Source organism: Passer montanus, unplaced genomic scaffold (assembly GCF_014805655.1).
Source record: "Passer montanus isolate IOZ18808 unplaced genomic scaffold, ASM1480565v1 scaffold1, whole genome shotgun sequence".
Classification (NCBI taxonomy): Eukaryota; Metazoa; Chordata; class Aves; order Passeriformes; family Passeridae; genus Passer; species Passer montanus.
Genome location: NW_024356504.1, coordinates 14582294 through 14601157, shown reverse-complemented (window position 1 = coordinate 14601157; position 18864 = coordinate 14582294). Strand labels below are relative to the sequence as shown.

The 18864-nt window shown below is 36.6% G+C and overlaps 1 protein-coding gene across 2 annotated transcripts in view; it reads right to left on the bottom strand.

Annotated features, from left to right (window-relative positions):
• Positions 1–550: 550 nt before the first annotated feature.
• Positions 551–18864, bottom strand: part of MAP3K2 (mitogen-activated protein kinase kinase kinase 2) — a 36276-nt gene continuing 17962 nt past the window's right edge. Inside the window, exons 10-16 of one of the 2 annotated variants that reach the window (XM_039722335.1) lie at positions 16418–16510; positions 13716–13922; positions 12841–12989; positions 10901–11032; positions 9631–9760; positions 8376–8553; positions 551–6647 (exon numbers count right to left, since the gene is read on the bottom strand). In XM_039722335.1, coding sequence (XP_039578269.1) covers positions 6422–6647; positions 8376–8553; positions 9631–9760; positions 10901–11032; positions 12841–12989; positions 13716–13922; positions 16418–16510 — 1115 coding nt within the window. In that variant the 3' untranslated portion in view covers positions 551–6421. Of the gene's footprint in view, positions 6648–8375; positions 8554–9630; positions 9761–10900; positions 11033–12840; positions 12990–13715; positions 13923–16417; positions 16514–18864 lie in introns of both variants that reach the window. The other variant, XM_039722249.1, reaches the window with a different exon arrangement.

Below are 18864 nucleotides of genomic sequence, written 5' to 3'. Positions count from 1 at the left end.
TATTTAATTATTCTAACTAAACATAGTACCCTTAAAAAACAAGTTCATAAAAATGTAGAAATGAAACTGTGGAATAAGATTACTGGGATATATACACACACACATTCAATGCATACACAGAATTACAAGGCGGGGTTGGTTGGTTGTTTTTAAGTTTGGAAGGTTGTTAGACAACGGAACTAGCAAGCAATGCCCAACTCCTGAGTTCCTCAACCATGATAAACATAAGCAAATTTTTAAATTGTTTTTATATTTTTTTTATACACAAGATATTCCATGTAAAGCAGCAACAGCAGTGCAGTTACTGGCAGCAACATCTCAAAAGTAATAAAAAACCCCATACATCCAGACAGTAGTACATTGCACACACACGTGATTCTCATACACCCATCGACAATTGGTCAGAGTATTAAATCAGTGTACAAATTAAATATTTCCAAAAATGTGCAAAAAAGTCAACGTTGATAGAAAAAAACACCTTTGTGTACATACATTACAAACTGTGCCCAGCATTCAACTGAGAGTAAAAACATTTACAGTGAGAAACTGATAGATTAAATAGAGAATTTAATGGCTACATAAAAATGTACATTAGATCAAGAGTAAATTTACAAATTTTTATTCATAGCTTCATGAAAACTAAAAGCCTACGATCCAATTAATCTAAGTCTCCTCCACATATTTACAGTGATACTCCATTATACAACTCCTCCGAGGTCTGAGATGACAGACACTATGCTTTAATAAACCATCCCAATTTTAGGGTGACACCACCTTTTTTTACTGGTATTAACAAGAAACAAACACTAGGGAAATGACAATCTAATGGCTGTTCAGAAAAGAAAATGCAATCCTTGTTTTTATATCAACATTATATAAACCTCTGGGGAAAAAGGACCATTTGTTTTGGGGTAAGAAGCACAAAAAAGCTCTGATGCATTTCCTATGACTATCCACTCATGAGCTGGACTATCCTTTTCCTTATTTCTCAACAGAAGACCCTGACCCTCCAAATCCATACCTGTGGACTCAACATAAGGGTTGAACCATGAGATACAATTTTTATGCCGTTTAACCCAGGTCCTCTCCCTTTAAAATAAGTTTCTGAAAACGAAGCCCTAGCCAAGGTGTGACTGCTCTGAAACATGAGAAACATCATTTCCTCCACCCCATCTACCTCTCCACTCCTTACACACACATATTGCTAGAGGAAACCCAAGGATTGCACCAGCAATCTGGGAGCTGCAGTGTCCTGGGTTCAAGTGATGAGCGCCCTGGTCTAAAGCTGGACACACACCTTACTCAGGAGCTATCAGGGGCCACCACCTATGCAGGACTTAAGCTCTGCCAGCTAGAAAGAAAAATAAATGGTGTGGGCCAAGTGGGGATATCAAATGAGAAAGGAGCTCCTTTGTTTCTGATCACAGATTTTGATTCAGAAACCCTGGCTTGATAGCAAACATGTCTGACCCCTCAGTGCACATTAGTGACTCCTCCTGAAGGCAGCACCCACACCCAAGTAACTGTGGGTGACATCTGGCTGTCACATAAAGAGGACTGGCCGCTTCCCAGAGCTTGGGAACATTCTCACTATGGTGCACAAAACAGATCAGGTCACAATTTTATCTTCATGGTGTTCCTGAAATATCCTAAGGCTCAAACCCAGCTATAGTCACCAGGTTTTAAGTCACCAAGCTTATGCAGTAATTTTAGAATGACAACAGTAAGATTAAATTAGAAAGAGCTTTTAAAAAGAAAACTCTTCATTTTAATACAAGCATGAGTTTTGTATATCAAACAGCAACTGTAAACACCCACATGTCTGAAATATGGGCAGCGTCTATCACTTTTTACTAGTACCTGCTTTACTCAGTCACCAACAGCTTACTGGTGGATATACACTATTTATAAGACATGAAACATCACTTTTGGCTATATGTATATGGGATAGAAAAGCTTTGGTAATTGTATGTGATTCTACACTGCAGACTTGTCATTGCCACAAGACAGCAAGTTACCAGCAAGAAGAAATGACACTGGCAGTAATACTTTCGCTTTTCCAGAAACACCATAGGGACTTACATTCAAGCACACACATTATACTTTTCTATATGCGTGACACAGTCTTTCAAGATTAAAAAAGTAAGAAATTGGTTATAAATAACTGTAGATCTGACCAATTTTCTCAAGTCTCTGAAGCTGCAGTTAGACATTGCTCTATGTCCAAAGGAATGGCTTGCTGTACTGCACTGTACCTATGGGTGCTATGAGGCTTTCAGTCAAGACAACGGCAGGATTAGGATTAGCCTAAAAGCACAGGAAAGAAATCTGTTGGTTTGCTTGGACAGATCATATTCCTGTGCACTGAAAGTAAACAGCTTTTAATACAGTACCACACTTAGAAATGTACCAACTTTGCTTTCAAGCCCAGTAAGAAACTCTGCTGCAGTGTCTAGTACCCAGAGCCAGGAAGCCAAATCCTGACAATCCAGTTACTTCAGTGCATGCAGACAAATTCTCTTTCTGGCATGTGCATTGGTGTACAATATCCAGAATGCAAATACAAAATGTGTATTAGCACAGAAAGCCAAAAATCACTTTCAAGTTCTGAATTTGAATGTCTGCCTGCAGATTATAATTCCAGCACACTTTTCAATGCAGTTAGGCAAGCTCTGCTTAGGGCACTTTGAAAAACACAAAAGACTGCTAAGACTGCTTTGGTGACATGGAATTGTGTGACATATTTCAATATGGTGTTCTAACATGAACAAAATTAAGGCATACAGAGAAAAAGGCACTAGCTAAAAAAACCCCAAACTTTTCATTTTATTTTACTGAAAGGACTATTTAGCTACAAATCAAATTGGAAATCAAGTTAGAAGTTTTAATACTATATTTAAACTGTCAAGACTGTAGATTTAACTATGCAATTATTACATCCATACCTTTTTGGGTTCTTTCATGGACATTTCTATCACTAAAATAAAAAATAAGCAACTTTCTCTAACACAACTGAAACCTTGAGTCATGCTCTAACAGGGCTGTTAGTTACCCCATTAAAACCATACCACAGAAGTAGCTTTTGTCACTTAATATGTGCAACAGACAGAATACTAAAAATCATTAGATAAGTAAGACTTTTGAAAATACACATACTCACTGTGAATTTCAACCCTTATTCTTTGAGAGTACAGCTTCATTGTGGCATTTGCAGAAAAGCAAACCAACCCTGCAGCAGTATTGCTTTCACTGGCATTTTTTTATAATTGGATTCAATAATTAATTCATGATTCTAAAATGCTGGTGGCTTTTTAAGTGGGATACAAGAAGTTGTGAGTCGGGATCTTGGCTCTGCAATCCTATTCCATGGAGTTTAAAGCTTGAAATTCCATGCAACCTCACAAATTCTAGAATGAGGGGTCATTCACCATCACCCCAGGAGTCCCTGTAAGTGTTTAACAAACCCTGCATACAGCTTGTTTTACTACATTACCCCACTAGGGGTAAGTAATAGCCAACCTCTTGGTAAAAGCCTGATTTAGCTTCATAATTATTTCTAGCTCAAAGTATTTTTGTTAATAACCGTCTAATTTACTGTAAGTTATTTAAGTCAATAGAGAAATTATCCTTAGGGTGAAAAAAACTAGCTTAAGCCTAACCTTGGTTAAATTTGTAAAATTTTACTAGAATCACTCAATCTGGAAAACGTCAACTTCATTTAAGAAGCACAGTCTTACATAGGCAGCTTTCTGACATGCCAAAGGCATGATCAAAAATGCATTCTGAAAGTTGCTTTTTTCCTGGCTCCAAAATGCTGACCGTTGTCATGACTGAATGCCATTTTTTTTTAGAAAAGGCACAAAAGCAGCAAACTTGATTGTTCAGTAATTAAAAATCACAACAAGGAAGTGATATTGCAATATACATGATCCAGCACTGTCTCACAGAAAGGTCACATTATAAGTAAACTAGATTCTGAAAATTTTCAAGCTTCAGAGAATGCAGTTTCTCTTTAGAATAGTATATTTAAATGTTATGAATGCTACAGATAAACCTGGTTACATTTTCCCTTTAATGTCCTTTTTTGGTAATATAAAATTTCCTTACCTTTTCAGGAATCACTGACCACTACTGATTTTTATATACATTTTCACCTTGGTTTTGGTACCTTCTTAGTCTGAAATCAATCATTTCAATTACATGATTTTGAAAATTACCTACCTAAACTATTAGGCTCTACATTAAACTTCCCATTTCTACTGTCACTATATTTTGCTTATAAAGCAAAGGTCCCTTACAGCAGAGTATATACCAATTCTTCTTAAAGGCTGCTTCATAGCTTTTATCTAGTGAGAGAGAAACAACAACAAAAAAAAGAAGTCAGTACAAGCTGCCTTTCCTTTCAGCCTTTTACACTTTTCCTGGTTTGACTAGTTCCTTCTCTGTTCAGGAAACCTTGCACAATTGTGTACCCTGACCAAGAAAATCTTAAGTTGGGTAAAATACTCACATAAGCTGAAGAAATCACCACTCAGTCTCTGGAGAGATGGCCACAAAAAAGTCATTCTTACTCCACTACAGGTAAAGTGATTAGGATAGATCCATACTCCTGCTTATGCTCTGGCAAAACATATGGAATTCAGCAGAATAAATTCATAGATCTCATATGTGAGTGACTGTGGGAATGGGTAAGCTTATTGTTCTGTCTCCATGCATTTTGTAAACCTGATAGTCCTCTAAAGATGCAGAACAGGAGAGCCTTGCCAGACTTGACAAGGGTAACAGTACCAGCCTGCTCTGCCTTTAAAAAACAACAAAAGCAAGCAATGAATCATCCAAAACAGTAAACATAATTTCAGTTATTTTGTCCAATAGTTTATTTCCAAACGCCCCTTTAAATTATCTATGTTCTGTTCTTCTACAAAAATATGAGAGTCTGATTTTTCTGTTGTGAAAAGACAGTTATTCACTACACCTGATCAGTACCTGGGCTTCTCATCTGAGAAGCAATATTTCAGATTTTTACTTCTTTTATTATGCTCTTTCAGAAATAGAAAAAGTAATTAACATACTCTTTATGACAGCTGGAAATCTGACAAACACCAATCTGGATTATCAGGCTGGAATATTCGCACTCATGTTATTTAATTGCTGGCTCTCTGCACTTTTGGCCTGTTTTTTGTATAATTTTCTGTGCTGTGCCTCCTTCTTCATAGGATTCATCAGTGCAACCTTATTAAAAATATAACTGGAGTCTTAGCTTTCTCAGTGACTCTTTCCTGATGTTAAGAGATGTTTGACTTGATTTCAGCAATTTTCAACACATCCTAGATGACTGACCTGCATTACTAAAACAATTTTTTTAGTGCAGAATGGGAAGAATTTTATATTATTCAGGCACTTGATGTTGACATACATTCCATCCTAGCGCCTCTCAAGAGCTTTGCAAACATTTCTGAATCCAGTAACTCATATACTGCACAAGGATTAGTCACTCCCTTTCCCCTGCAGCCATTCATGGGACTGTGGAGGAGAATTGACCTCAACATCAGTATTTTTTTTATCAGCTAAGATAACTGTCTCCCTCAAAGCTTATGCAACAGAGGTTCTCTTTGGCAGATAGAGCAGGAGGCATTCTCCTAACTATTTACATCCAATAGCTGACTCTTGTCTGGCATGGAAAATTTCCCCTTTGCAGTATAGTAGTTTCTAGGAGTCTGGGCCCATAATCTGTTTACTTGTAATTATTTTCATATTAAGATAATACAATAATTCTACACAAAACCTCTAACTAGTACATCAGTTTTGAGCTCATTTTTGTTATTTTCTTTTGGTCACATAGAAGTACCAGCTAGACATGCTGCTGTACAAAGAGTTCCAAGTTCTTCCAGCTTCATCAATTAACTCTAACCGCATGTTCCTGCTTAAACTGTACATTCCAGAAACTGATTAAATTCTAAAATACAGTAAGAACTTAGAACTCTCTGCTGCAAGTACCTACAATATAGATAAGAATCACATAGAAGTAACCTTCTTGTCCTTTAGCTGCATGTCTATTTTTCCCTGCACCCTGAGTCAGTCAGCGGTGTCAGAAAAAGTCACACAGTTCCTGACTGTCCAAGCATTTGTAATTTTTTTCCTCTTTAAATAAGGAACAAATATGTACTAAAGTGCTTTATCTACATCAACCACATCAGTACATTATAGAAACAAAAAGTTCTAGTCCTGGTGGGAGCCGGGGAGAGAAGATTCTCATTTTAGATACAAATTTTAGATTGTTTACAATCTAAGTGAAACAAAGATTCAAGAGAATATTCTCTCTCTTGTCTTTTTTCTCCTTTTTCTTTGTAAAAAATAAAAAATAAAAGTGCAGTCAAATAGAAAATAAATGCAGTAGATGCAAGCCGAGTTGAGGCAGGTGTTAGTGATAGTGTGCAAACGTGTGTCTTAGCAGTTCATCTGCAAACGGTCGCAGCTTGGCCTCGATAAAAATCCGTTTCAAGAAATCCCGAGCGTGGTCGGAGACGTGAGGAGGGAGCTGGGGGTTGGTTGGCTGAGTGGCAATTTTAAAGATGGCAGCCATGGCTTCAAACTCTGCCCACGGGGGCTTCTCAGTGAGCATTTCTACCACTGTGCAACCTACACTCCTGAAACAGAGGCAGAAGTGAAACAGCAGGTTACAACAGAGTCATGTCCTTCCAGGAAAACAAGAAATAGCAGAGAAGGACTAAAATATCACAAGTAAGCAGGGTCCACATAACACTACAGAGTAACTTCAGCATAAAAGAGGCATTGGAATAAACTGGCATGCATTGCTATACCTTTATCTCAGAGTTACACAAATCATTACCTGTGTCTCCACTGTATTACTACCCTGGGCTGAAAGCTACTACCTCAGTGAAGGGATAATTACATATTTATCCAGGTAATATCAGCTGTGGTGGGGCACTGCCAGCACCCACTGCTCAGCAGGCCACGCACTCAGCACTGCACTTGGAAGCTTTCCTGCTCCTTGAGGCTGAACAGAAATGCAAAGCATCAGGAAAGCTCCCTGCATGCCATGTGTGTTGCCAGCTCATTAGAAATGCACAAGTTATCACTCACCAGTGAATCGTGTGCAAACATAATATGGCAGCTGAAGAACAAAAACCCTACTTCAAGGTATCTTCTCTTTTAGTTAAGGATACTAAAAATATACTTAGATTGACAGAAAAAAAGTTCAAGTTCCTAAACAATCTTTGCTCAGGAATAACGTTTAAAGAATTTAGGAAGGCAGAAGGGCATATATATGGCCAGAGAAACTTTGTTCCAGAAGTCCTTAAAGATCAGCATCTTCCAATAACAAGTGAACAATGACAGGCTGGAATAATTACCCAATTCTTAGAAAGTATGAATGTTTTTCAAGATGCTTGCAAGAAGTTTTGTGCTTAAACACAGGTACATTTCTTTACACAATAAGGATTTACTGACTGACAGCTGTCTAACTTCAGTATTTTTTCTTAAGTTTCCACCAAAAAACACACAATAACCTTGGTACCAAGGCTTCAAATTTGAACAAGCAAACTGCTTGATATTGCAAGGTTGACCTATTTTTCAAATATATCAGAGTAATTACTAAATAATCTGAAGTAGCTGAAATTAATTTCGCTGAGGTTAAAAGTATTGTCATTGCTTGGATACAATGTAGTTCCTTTTTAAACACACAGTGTTACTACTCCAGACTCTCTGCTGCTGCCTGCCCATTACTGTGTATCCACAGATCAGCTGGAGTGCAAGGGGTCTCTGCCAAAGTCATCTGTCCACTGGGCTGGAGCCAGGTTAGACTGTGGCATATACAATGTTTCACTTAGCTTCATTTTTGCAAATTACCTTTCCCTCTTAGTTTTTATGTATTTAATAACAACTTAAACCAAATTATTTTTTGATACTCCCTTTAAATCTGGCAAATTTACTCTTAAGTGTTCAACTTTAAGAGGAGCAGCATTTTATTTTCTGCCTTGCATCAAATGTATTTTGGTGTTGAAGTTTCATTAGAACACGCTGACTGAACTGATGTTTCAAACTGATGTTTCACATACACCTTTCTTTCAGTCAGTACCTCTCCAGAACTAATGAACAGTTTGGTAATCCTAACTTCATGCAAGGTCAGCTGAAAGCATTCTCTTATGATCTCTAAACTGATGGGCTAAGAAATTGCCACATGAAAAATTAAATTTCGGTGTTAAGACTCTGCAAATACGACTGCCAGCGTTCACATTTGCCACCTTCTTCAGCTTAAACCCCAGGATGAAACACTGCAGCTTCAGATAACAAACACCTACTCTCTGTTGAAAATGAAATGACACCTCTCAGTAGAGAAGGGGTTTTTAACATACCAGATGTCTGCTTTTCTGCCGTACCCTTCTCCGCTAATAACTTCGGGACTCATCCAGTAGGGAGTTCCTGTGACAGACTTCATTCCCGTACCAGACAGACAGATGGTCTGCAGCCGTTTGCTGGCACCGAAGTCCCCAAGCTTCACATTGCCTGCTGAGTCCCGCAGAATATTTGCTCCTGGAAGGAAGGGAACACTGCATTACCTTCATAAAAGACTCAAGGTTTTGGTGTGGGAAACAGGTACAGAAGTTTGGATTCAGTGATACAATTCAACATCAACCTAGGATTTCAAGCCAGAGAATTTACTTTCTCCGCTCATTCCTATTAGTCTACTCTGGAGTTCAGAAAATAATTAATTGCACACACTGGTTTGCATGCTAGGCCTTTTCCAAGAAGGGGCAGTCCCTTTGTAAAGCCCTCCTGACAAAAGGAATGTGCTATACATAGGAAATTAAAAGAAATGGGAAAGGAATTTCCACACAACTGAAGATGTCTCCATACTATTGTAATGCAAAACCTCAAACTGTGTTACAGATTTATTCAAAACAGGTATCCACGCAAGATGTACAAATTGATTGTGATATCTCAACCTGCTTTGGAACAAAACACAGTTGATACAAAGCAATAGAAAAATGGTAAAAATATTAGGGAATACAAAAGCATTGTGTTCAACACACCTATTCTGCACATCACCATCTTCCTACATATTCACACCTTGCTTATGCAACACCTGCAAGTCACCTGCACCTGTCTGCAAACAGTAGATGTTACACCACGCTTCCTAGCAGTAAAATGGAAGCACATTCCAAGTCTGATCAGGCAAGTCACCTCTGCCAGTCACTTCTTGTACCAGTGAAGTGCTGGGTAATTTCTATAGAATTGATGAAACCAAACTCCATAAATTTAAACCTTCAAGTCATGACACTTTTCTCTGCACAGTCTATTTCTAATGACATCATCCTCCAATATACTTAAAGCTATTAATAGTAAAATAAAATCAAAGGAATTTATCCTGCTTGTTTTACAGATGAAGACTAAAGAGACATTGCTAGAACTGTGCTAGAACATCACAAAGTTGCTTATTTTTCCCTCTCCAGGTTACAACAGTGACAAGACTAAAAGACAGAAAGCAATCACACTGATTTTAAGTCAGTATTTTGGTATTTTAAACTTAATTGCATTTTAGTGCTTCACATAAGAGTGGAAAAGGATCAGTAATAAAGAGCACTGAACTGTGCACAGAACTCTCATTACCTTTAATATCTCGATGGACAATCATATTGCTGTGCAAATAGTGAACTCCTTCCAGAATCTGCCGTGTGTATTTACGAGTCACGTTCTCTGTGAGTGCTCCGTATGATTTCAGTTGGTCTTTGATGGAGCCCTATGGCACAGAAGCATAAAGCACTAACACTTCTGGAATTCAACTGAAATTCAATTAAATTTATGCCTGAAACGTAGACATTTAAAATTACAATTCTTCTTGATTTAACCTTAAAACTTGTAAGCACCTGAATAGTCCAGTCCAATGTACAGAAAGAGAACAGCACCCTTAAACTTTCTGATGGGTAAGTGGTGACACAGGAGGAACATAACACATGCCCTTTGGGTTAGCTTATACTCAGAAAAAAACCTTGTCAGGAAAAAAACTACCACATGCTATAGGGTGGTGCCTTAGGTAAAAAAGACGAGGTAAGCAAATCTTAGCTTAAAATAAGATTAAATCAAAACTTTTTCAAAAATAGTTTTGCAATTATTTTTGTATAACCTGTCTCTGTCACATGGAGTTACAAACTGCTAAGATACTTCTGTCACATTTCCAAGTCTCAGAAAAATTCAAGAAGTCCCACAAAACAAGACCCAGAATTTAAAAAAATGAAGAAGCAAACAAAACACCTACCACCACAAAGAAAACAATGCCCAGATACTGCTTTTCCCCTCTGGAGTCTCATAGCAAGTAGACTGCTGTAACTATTCAAAAATACAGAGCCCTCTGTTTTTATAGGAGCACATTTTATTTAGCTCTGCTGACCTCACTTGGTGAGAAAATGAAAATCTACAGTTTTCTGACCTTATAATATTTCCTAACAAAGAAGAACAGCAGTTCAGCATGTACTAGGTGCCACACAAGAAGCAAGCAGCAAGATTATTTTCTGTATGCACTTATTCCCACCCCCACCTCAGCTACTTTTTGTTTTCCAGAAATACTTGAAGCATGGCAAACAAAACAATAAAATTCAGGGAGATTTAAGAGTTTACTAATGATAATATTGTCTTTTCAAAGACACTGCCAGGCACCACTAATGCCAAACCAAACACAAAGAGCTTTTGTACGAACCACTGTAAATTCTGAGAACCCAAGCAACCAATGGAGAAGACAGGAGGTTGCAAGCACTTGTCAGGACCTATCTTTGGTGGTTTTAATTTGGACAGTTTTAAATATCTTTTATGCAAAGCTGAATGCTTGGGTGCTCATCACACTGCACACAGTTGATGGCTGAAGTGGATGAGCTCTCTTGCTTACCCCAGGCATGTACTCCATGAATATTGAAAGTGTCCTTTCAGGTGGATCTCTCAAGAAACCATAATACTGAACAATTCTTTCATGCAGCAGATTTTTCAGCAACTGAATCTCACACTCAAGTGCATTTACTTCCTGAAAGCACAAAACAGGACAGATTTACCATGCTTGATGTAGTAAAACTAACATTTTGGATATGAATTTTTTCAGTCAGAGCAGTGTGTACATATAAAAGTGTTATGCAAACTAAGTAACAAAATACTCCTAGAGCTAATGTAAAGTTTTTGCATTTTATAACAAGAAAATATCAATGTTAAATTGATGCAATTAAAAACAACCAAAACTATGTATTTTCTACACATTATGTTTGGGATGATTTTGCTGGTTTTTCATTGTTTCTCTTTTCTTGAAGTTATGTATGTTTCGGAGCACAGCAGATATAAATACGTTCATGAGGTCAGTGAACACTGTGCAACATGTCATAAGCCTCCAGTTGGGTAAAAAAACAACAAAACACAGAAAATCACCCCAACATTTTAATCTTTGTGGTGGAATAATTAGCATTAATTCCAGGATTACAGACTATATTTTAAAAATGCCTTTGAGTACCACTTGATACTGTGGTAATAATGAAATGCAACAAAGGAAAACACTAACAGCTGGTGCTTTCTCTGGAGCCATCCAAAATCCTATAAATTTTGAAAACAGGAAGTAAGAAAGATATTTTGAAATGGACTGTACAATCAGATCCTGGAAAAATATTAATCCATGAATTCAAACTTGAGTAGATTCCCAATTTCACCTAGAAGTTTTTCATCAAAATCTGAATTTTTATCTGTCATAGCCTGTAATGGACACCCTCAGAATTCTAAGATTAGAAAGAAAATAGATTTTTTTTTTACACACAGAGGCACATAATACTACAAAATGCTATGATAGGTGAGCTCACAAAACTGTTGCTTGCAGAGATACTACCATATTTTAACATTTCCAAAACATAATGAGTTGTTCTGTTACACATTTTAAAGAAGCAGCAACAACAGCTACACTAGGAATCTACAGCACAAATGATTCTTGCCTTTTTCTTTTATCCTATCCACTAATAGCAGCAACTCTAACTGGCAGCCAGTCAATTCTGCAATCATGCTTACACCCATTGTTTCCCCAGCCTTGCTCCCCACAGTGCAGAATGCAGTCATAATGTAAGGAAAGCAATAATTCTCTTCCTATCCTGTAAAAAGCAGCAAGTATGGTTTGGGAAAAGAAGAAATAGCAGATCTGTGCTACTTTTAAATTGTTTATCTCCTTCAGCACTCAGTACTTAAAGATGGACAAGTTTAATTTTAGAGAGAGAATAAGCTAACAAGGAAACTTGTGCTCTTTAGGGAGAAACACAGTGTTACAGCAGCTAGTCTTGATGTACAATGTTTAAAAGAAACAAAACAAATAACAGTCCCCCCCCCCCCAAACATAGAAATACCGCCCCCAAAAGATGAAAAATAGGTAAGAATCTCAAACTGTCTTCATAGCTAAAACCAATTTCTTTTTGGCAATTGGTTTTCAGGAACACTTGTACAGCTTTTTCTGCTTATAAATGTAACTTCTTCCAATTCCTGTTAGTATAACTAATTATCTATTTCAGACCACACTACATAATAGATTGTTTGATTTTAGAGACTGAGACAGCACCAAATCAAATGATGCATTCTCACAGCATAAGGATCTATCTGAAAACTAAAAAATGTGACATAATATTAAAATCAGGTAAGCAGATTAATTATCTATGGTACTAACAAAACAGAATTCCTAACAAGGACACTGTTTCCTAACACAACATGATTTAAAACATGATCATCCTGTTTAAGGAAAGGAATGGGAGTCTGGTCTAGAACACACCACTTCAGCAGAAGCCTTTTCCAAGGTGTCCCTTGGGTATCACTCACCTTGCTGGTTTCTGGGCTATCGGGATCAAACTGAACTTGTTTAACAGCCAGTTCTCTTCCAGTGTCAGCATCGTAACACAGATACACTCTGCCAAAGGCACCTTGACCCAGCAGTTTACCAAGTCTCCAGTTAGTTGGAGCTCGTGGTGCTGAAAATATAAGTATGTTTTGGTTTTCAAATGAGCTTGTTATTCAGCTGATCGAGAAAAACTGGAATACACAGAAAATGATTTTTTAAAAGACTACTTTTTCAACAACAGAGACTGTGCGTCTTAAACCTCACCATATAAATTACAAAGATCAATACAACTCCCTGTAAGATGGAAAACATGAACTACTTAAATTTATTCACAAAATAAGTTGTGGTAGAACTAGACATACTTAAAACAACTAGCAATAGCTAATTTGAAGCACAGAAAAAGAATGTTAAACAAACTACTTTCTTTTTTAAAAAATAGAGGCATAATTACAAGGTATGAGCTACTGAAGTCATCACAAAGTATACTTGCTCCTGAAATTCTACCACAAGTATGAAGCAGTACCACTAAAAATTACAGTTTAACTGAAAACATGACTAACATCTGCAAAAATAAATAGTATGCAACCTACAAAATCCTTCTCAGGTCCTAAAAAGTCTAAGAAATCAGTTTTACAATGTTTTGTTATCAGAGATGTAAAATTCAATTGAAAGTCTACATGGAGGTAGATAAGGTAAGCAATGAAAATACTGATGAGTGTAGTCCTGACCTTTGCCTATTAGAGAGATAAAACCATGTTATTTAATGGCATGTGTTTGGATGGCATGCTAGGTTTTGACATGATATAGTTGAAAAGTAAGAGTTGTACAGTGGGGTTCACAAAGTGGCAGAACTTACAGCGGCTGGGTGGGCTGATGTCCATGACTGACAGGGTAGGATTGTCTATGTCACTGCCCCTCCTCCTCATCCGGTTATCTTCGTACTCCGGCGTAAAGACGCTGCTCCCACTGCTGGTGCTCAGTGAGTGATCAGTGGGGCTGAAACTGACCGGTGATCGGAAGTTGTTGCCCTGAGTCCTTCTGGCTCTTGGAAAAGTTTTACGACCTTCAATGATATACACAGAACACAAAAGTTACAGTATAGAAAGATACAGCAGTGCAATGTGTGCATGCAAATACTTTATGAGTTCTACATCATCTCGTTCAAATCTGCCACAAGACAGGACACAACCATCATCAAGTTTACCAGTTTAACTTTCCACCTAGAAGAAAACAAACATTCATCACAGATGTATATAAGGACTAGATAGAATCAAAATCCTGTGTTTAAGAGATGAAAATAGGGACCAAACTCTGGAATTTTTCTGAAATATAATCAACATGCTTGAAAAACCTGGAGACCTGTAAGAGGAGGAAAGAAAATTCCATGCCTCTGTTTTTTATGCTCTATTAAATGTGCAAATAACAAATTTCTGATATTTAGGAGAACAAATACACATTTACAATGCTGTAATGCCCAAGCCAGCCTCTTCCTTCTGTAAACTAGAAAGAATTTAATTCAGAGAAAGACTGACACCTGGAATCAACAGGAAGACCACAAAAGTATTTTAAAAATCAGAACACAAGCAATGCAAAATTTGGAGATAGCTATGGCATCAGAACAAAAAAAAAGCACCAATCTGCAACATGTTAATTACAACCAGGTGACTAAAACAATTTATATTCATCTATTTACATAACACATCTATTTTTAGGATAGCACCCTTGATTAAGTTTCATCGTAGAGAACTCAGCAATAACTGAATGAGTTTTCGATTCATTAGGTACTACACTGGAGGAGGAGTTCCCAGAGGACTAAAGAAAGCAGATAACAAATCTCTGAAATAGTAGACTCAGTCTTATATACTAGTCTGGACAATTTAAATTCCAAGAAAGATATGTAAACAAGTTATTAAACTGATTTATTCATGATTGAAAAGATTAAAATGTGATAAACAAGTCATAATTGGTTTGTCTCATGTAGCTAATCCTATTTTCCCATTTCAATGGGACATTCTCACAAGCCAACTCATGAAGTGTTGCACACCATCTTACTATGCAGATTATACCCAAGACAGATGCAGAACAGTTATCAATGATTTCTTATCAAAGGGGAAGATAAACTGCTGGGGATGTCCACTTAAATTATCTTCAGTCCACTTCCATGCACTATTTTAATTCATCATGTACATATGATGGAACTTAATACACTGAAATATTGCAGATGGCATCATGTTAAGTGTGGCTGAAAATCCATTTAAAGATAAAATAAAAATTCACAGTGGTATTGGACATCAGAGATTATTCAAAAATCAACAAGATGAAATTCAGTAAGGAAGTACAATATACATACTTAGAGAAATCTAATGCAGAAACTACAAAATGTAAAGCAATTGGAAGTCATGAAGAAAATTATATAGGAAAATGTAACCAAAGACTGAAGAGCAGTCAGAATGGTGACCAGAAATTAGGGTCACTCTGCAACATATTAATGTGACTGCTACATACCAAGTTCTGCTTATATCCTGTGTTATGCATAAAGCGGCCATGAAAAAAGCCTCAGCTTGGGCAGAAGAAGAAAACTAAGGCAAGAAAATATCCCTGTGTTGCACGGATATATAAGGGCAATGACCAATTCTTCACTGTGCTAAAATGGACTAACTATTATTTGCAGGAAAAATGTCTTGGGAGACAGAGAAAGTTAAGTCATAAGATAAGCTATCTTGGAAGTTGGTAACATAAAGGAAGTGAGTATCTCTTCTGTTCAAGTCAATTTAGAGTTTACTTGAAAAGTCAGTGTGGCAGATCATTGCCTCTTTAAATCTTGCCTTAGAGCAAGGGACTGGACTTCGCAGTGCCTCAGTTTGATATTTCTGTGATTCCTGTAACATAATTCCATTTATTGCTCTGCACATTCCACACTGCAAGTGAAACCATCTGGTCTTGGGACACATTTCTTCTTAACTCTTCTCAACTAGCGCTTGACACATCCTCAAGTATGAAAATCCTTCAGCTGCTCCTCTCTACTTCCTTAGAAATTTAACACATGCTAAATTTATATCAACGGTATTACTGTCCAAACCAGTTTTGTGGACACATTAGCAGGTGCTGCCTTGCATTCCAACAATTTATTTCACCAATCAATTCTCAGTTTACATCACTGCTCTTAAATTTTATTTACTCTTTTAATCTAAGAAACTGTTAACAGGAACTCCACTGTACTAGGGATTTCTTAAAGCAAAACAAGACATTACAAACAGACATACCTACTTTATCTAGAAAAGGGTCACAAAAGTCAAAAATTTATACTGTATGATGTGTGTGGCCAAAACATTTCCACAGTTGTGCATATGAATCAGGAATTGTGTAATCCATAACTTTACCAGAGATAAAACTGTTCAGAGGTTCTATCAATCATTAGAAACTTAGCAAGTGAGTTTGGGGAAAGAATTGAAGCTTCCAATTTTATCAATGTTTTCACTTAATTTCATTAAGATCTTACAATTTTATTCACATTTTCAGATGAGAAAAACAGATTAATAAAATTGTTGCAGTGCTTACCATCATTGTAGTCTTGTTGATGATATGAAATATGGTATCTTCTGGGATAAGTCCCTCCCTTTCCAAATTTCTCAAATATTGGGATATCATACTCTACTAGAAAATAAAATTATTCATTTCAAAATCTAAAATGTGACAAAAGCACGTTAAATTAATCACTTTGGTAATACAAACTTACAATGGGTGAACATATCAGAAGATATGAAGGGTTGAAGCATCAAAGGAAAATGATGTATAGAATAAAATTACACAACTCATAAGAACTAGAAGTCCCAAAGGATCAAGAATTCAACAGCTTAAGTGGTTTGTAACCTCTTGCTTAAAAGCATGTTGGAGGACTGCAGTATGCCTGATTACTCCAGTTTTAAAAATACTTTATAGAGGAGAAACTATTCCAAAGAATACAATTTAAAGTTGTATAAATATGAAAAACTGGTGAATGAGTCAATACAGCTTGAATTACTAAAACACATTCAAAAGATCCTCTTTTAAAAGTAATTGAGGGGGAAAAGTATAAGATAAGGGAAAAAGTCCCTCAGGCATAATGGTTAGAAGATAAGTACATAAGAAGGAAGGAAACAGCCAACAGTCCACAGGAATCCGGGCTAAAATTCATGCAGTTTCATTATCCATGAATTCTCCGTACAAAACAAGGACCAGTGAGGTGACAAAATCAATTTGAGAAATAAAACCAACAGAATAATTAGAGTAGGCCCTGAAGAGTCTATGTGACTGTACATGAAATTTGCAGGTGAAATTCAGTATAGCCTTCTGTAAAGGTTTGTGATAGAGACTTCCAAAAAAGTAGCAGCTGAACTCTTTGTATTAGCTGAGAAGAAAATTAAATGCTGTAAGATACACTGAACAAAGTTTTGGTCTACTCAATTTCAAAGAATTCAGTAAAACTGGAAAATATTCAGAAGTACAGAGATGATCAAAGATACAAACTGCTCCTCCATACGAAATGTAGGCCTCTACATATTAGAAGAGCAAAGGGAGCAAAGAGGTCCATAAAAAAACCAAACCAAAAAAATCCACTGGAAAAACAGTAACAGAAAAAACCAAAAACCAAGCCTTAAAAAAAGTTACAAAGCACATACTTCTTCATAAAACACAATAAATTACACAACTTTCTGTTGCAACTTACAGCTGATGCTGAGAAAGTTTAAACAAGTTGAAATAGGGACAAGAAAAATTTGGGCAAGGAAAAAAAATCTATCAAATCACAGAAGAACATCTTGCATTTAGAGAACCCTTGAGCAATATGTGATTAGGAGTATATTCTGAGAGAGGAACATTACACACTCCTCTGCAGAAGCCCTGTACTGGTGGTGGCAGGAGGAAGGACTAGGCCAGATGGTATTTTTTCTGCTTCTTTTACACTTCAAATCATGAGAATAAATATTGAATATGGAATTAATGATTGCTGTCTATCCCATTGCTTACATACGAGAACATGGAATGGGAAAAAACTCAACAAATCCCAATAAAAAATATTGCATGATCTTACTAGAATAGTAACTGATCTTATCATGAGAATAAATATTGAATATGGAATTAATGATTGCTGTCTATCCCATTGCTTACATACCAGAACATGGAATGGGAAAAAAACCCCAACAAATCCCAATAAAAAATATTGCAAGATGATCTTACCAGAATAGTAACTGATCTTACTAGAAAAGTAACTGAATACAAATAAACTAGATTAGGACTATACAAAAGGCAAAGCAATTTCTGACATTTCCAACTCTTTTGGTACTTATCTCTGCCACCTAAATGCTACTTACACACAGTTTTAGTTTTATAGAATAGTAACTGATCTTACTAGAAAAGTAACTGAATACAAATAAACTAGATTAGGACTACACAAGAGGTAAAGTAATTTCTGACATTTCCAACTCTTCTGGTACTTATCTCTGCCACCTAAATGCTATTTACACACAGTTTTAGTTTTATTTAAAAGTGGTGCAATCTGTTAAGCACTCTAGAATTCTAAAAAGAAAAAACTCACCATCACAGATTTATCTGGATAAAGCTTCAAAATCAAAATAAAAAGAAGCCTCAAAATATGTAATAGACTGAAGAAATACAAACCCCACCATCACAGATTTATCTGGATAAAGCTTCAAAACCAAAAAAAAAGAAGCCTCAAAATATGTGATAGACTGAAGAAATACAAAACCATTTTGATTTACTGGAAACTAATTATTGTTCAACAGCAAAGTTTTGCAGTGAGACATGACTGTGAGGAAACACTTCAGAGCACTTTCAAGGTTACCCACTGCACTTGGCATCCTGAGATTTTTTTTGCACAACAACTTAGATTTGAGCCAGAGTATTGTACGAAAAGACCATTAGTGGTGATGATTAACTCATAGGCACAGCACACAGCTCTCCATCCTGTCACTTTACAGCGCTTTCAAATACAGAAGTCATGAGCACTT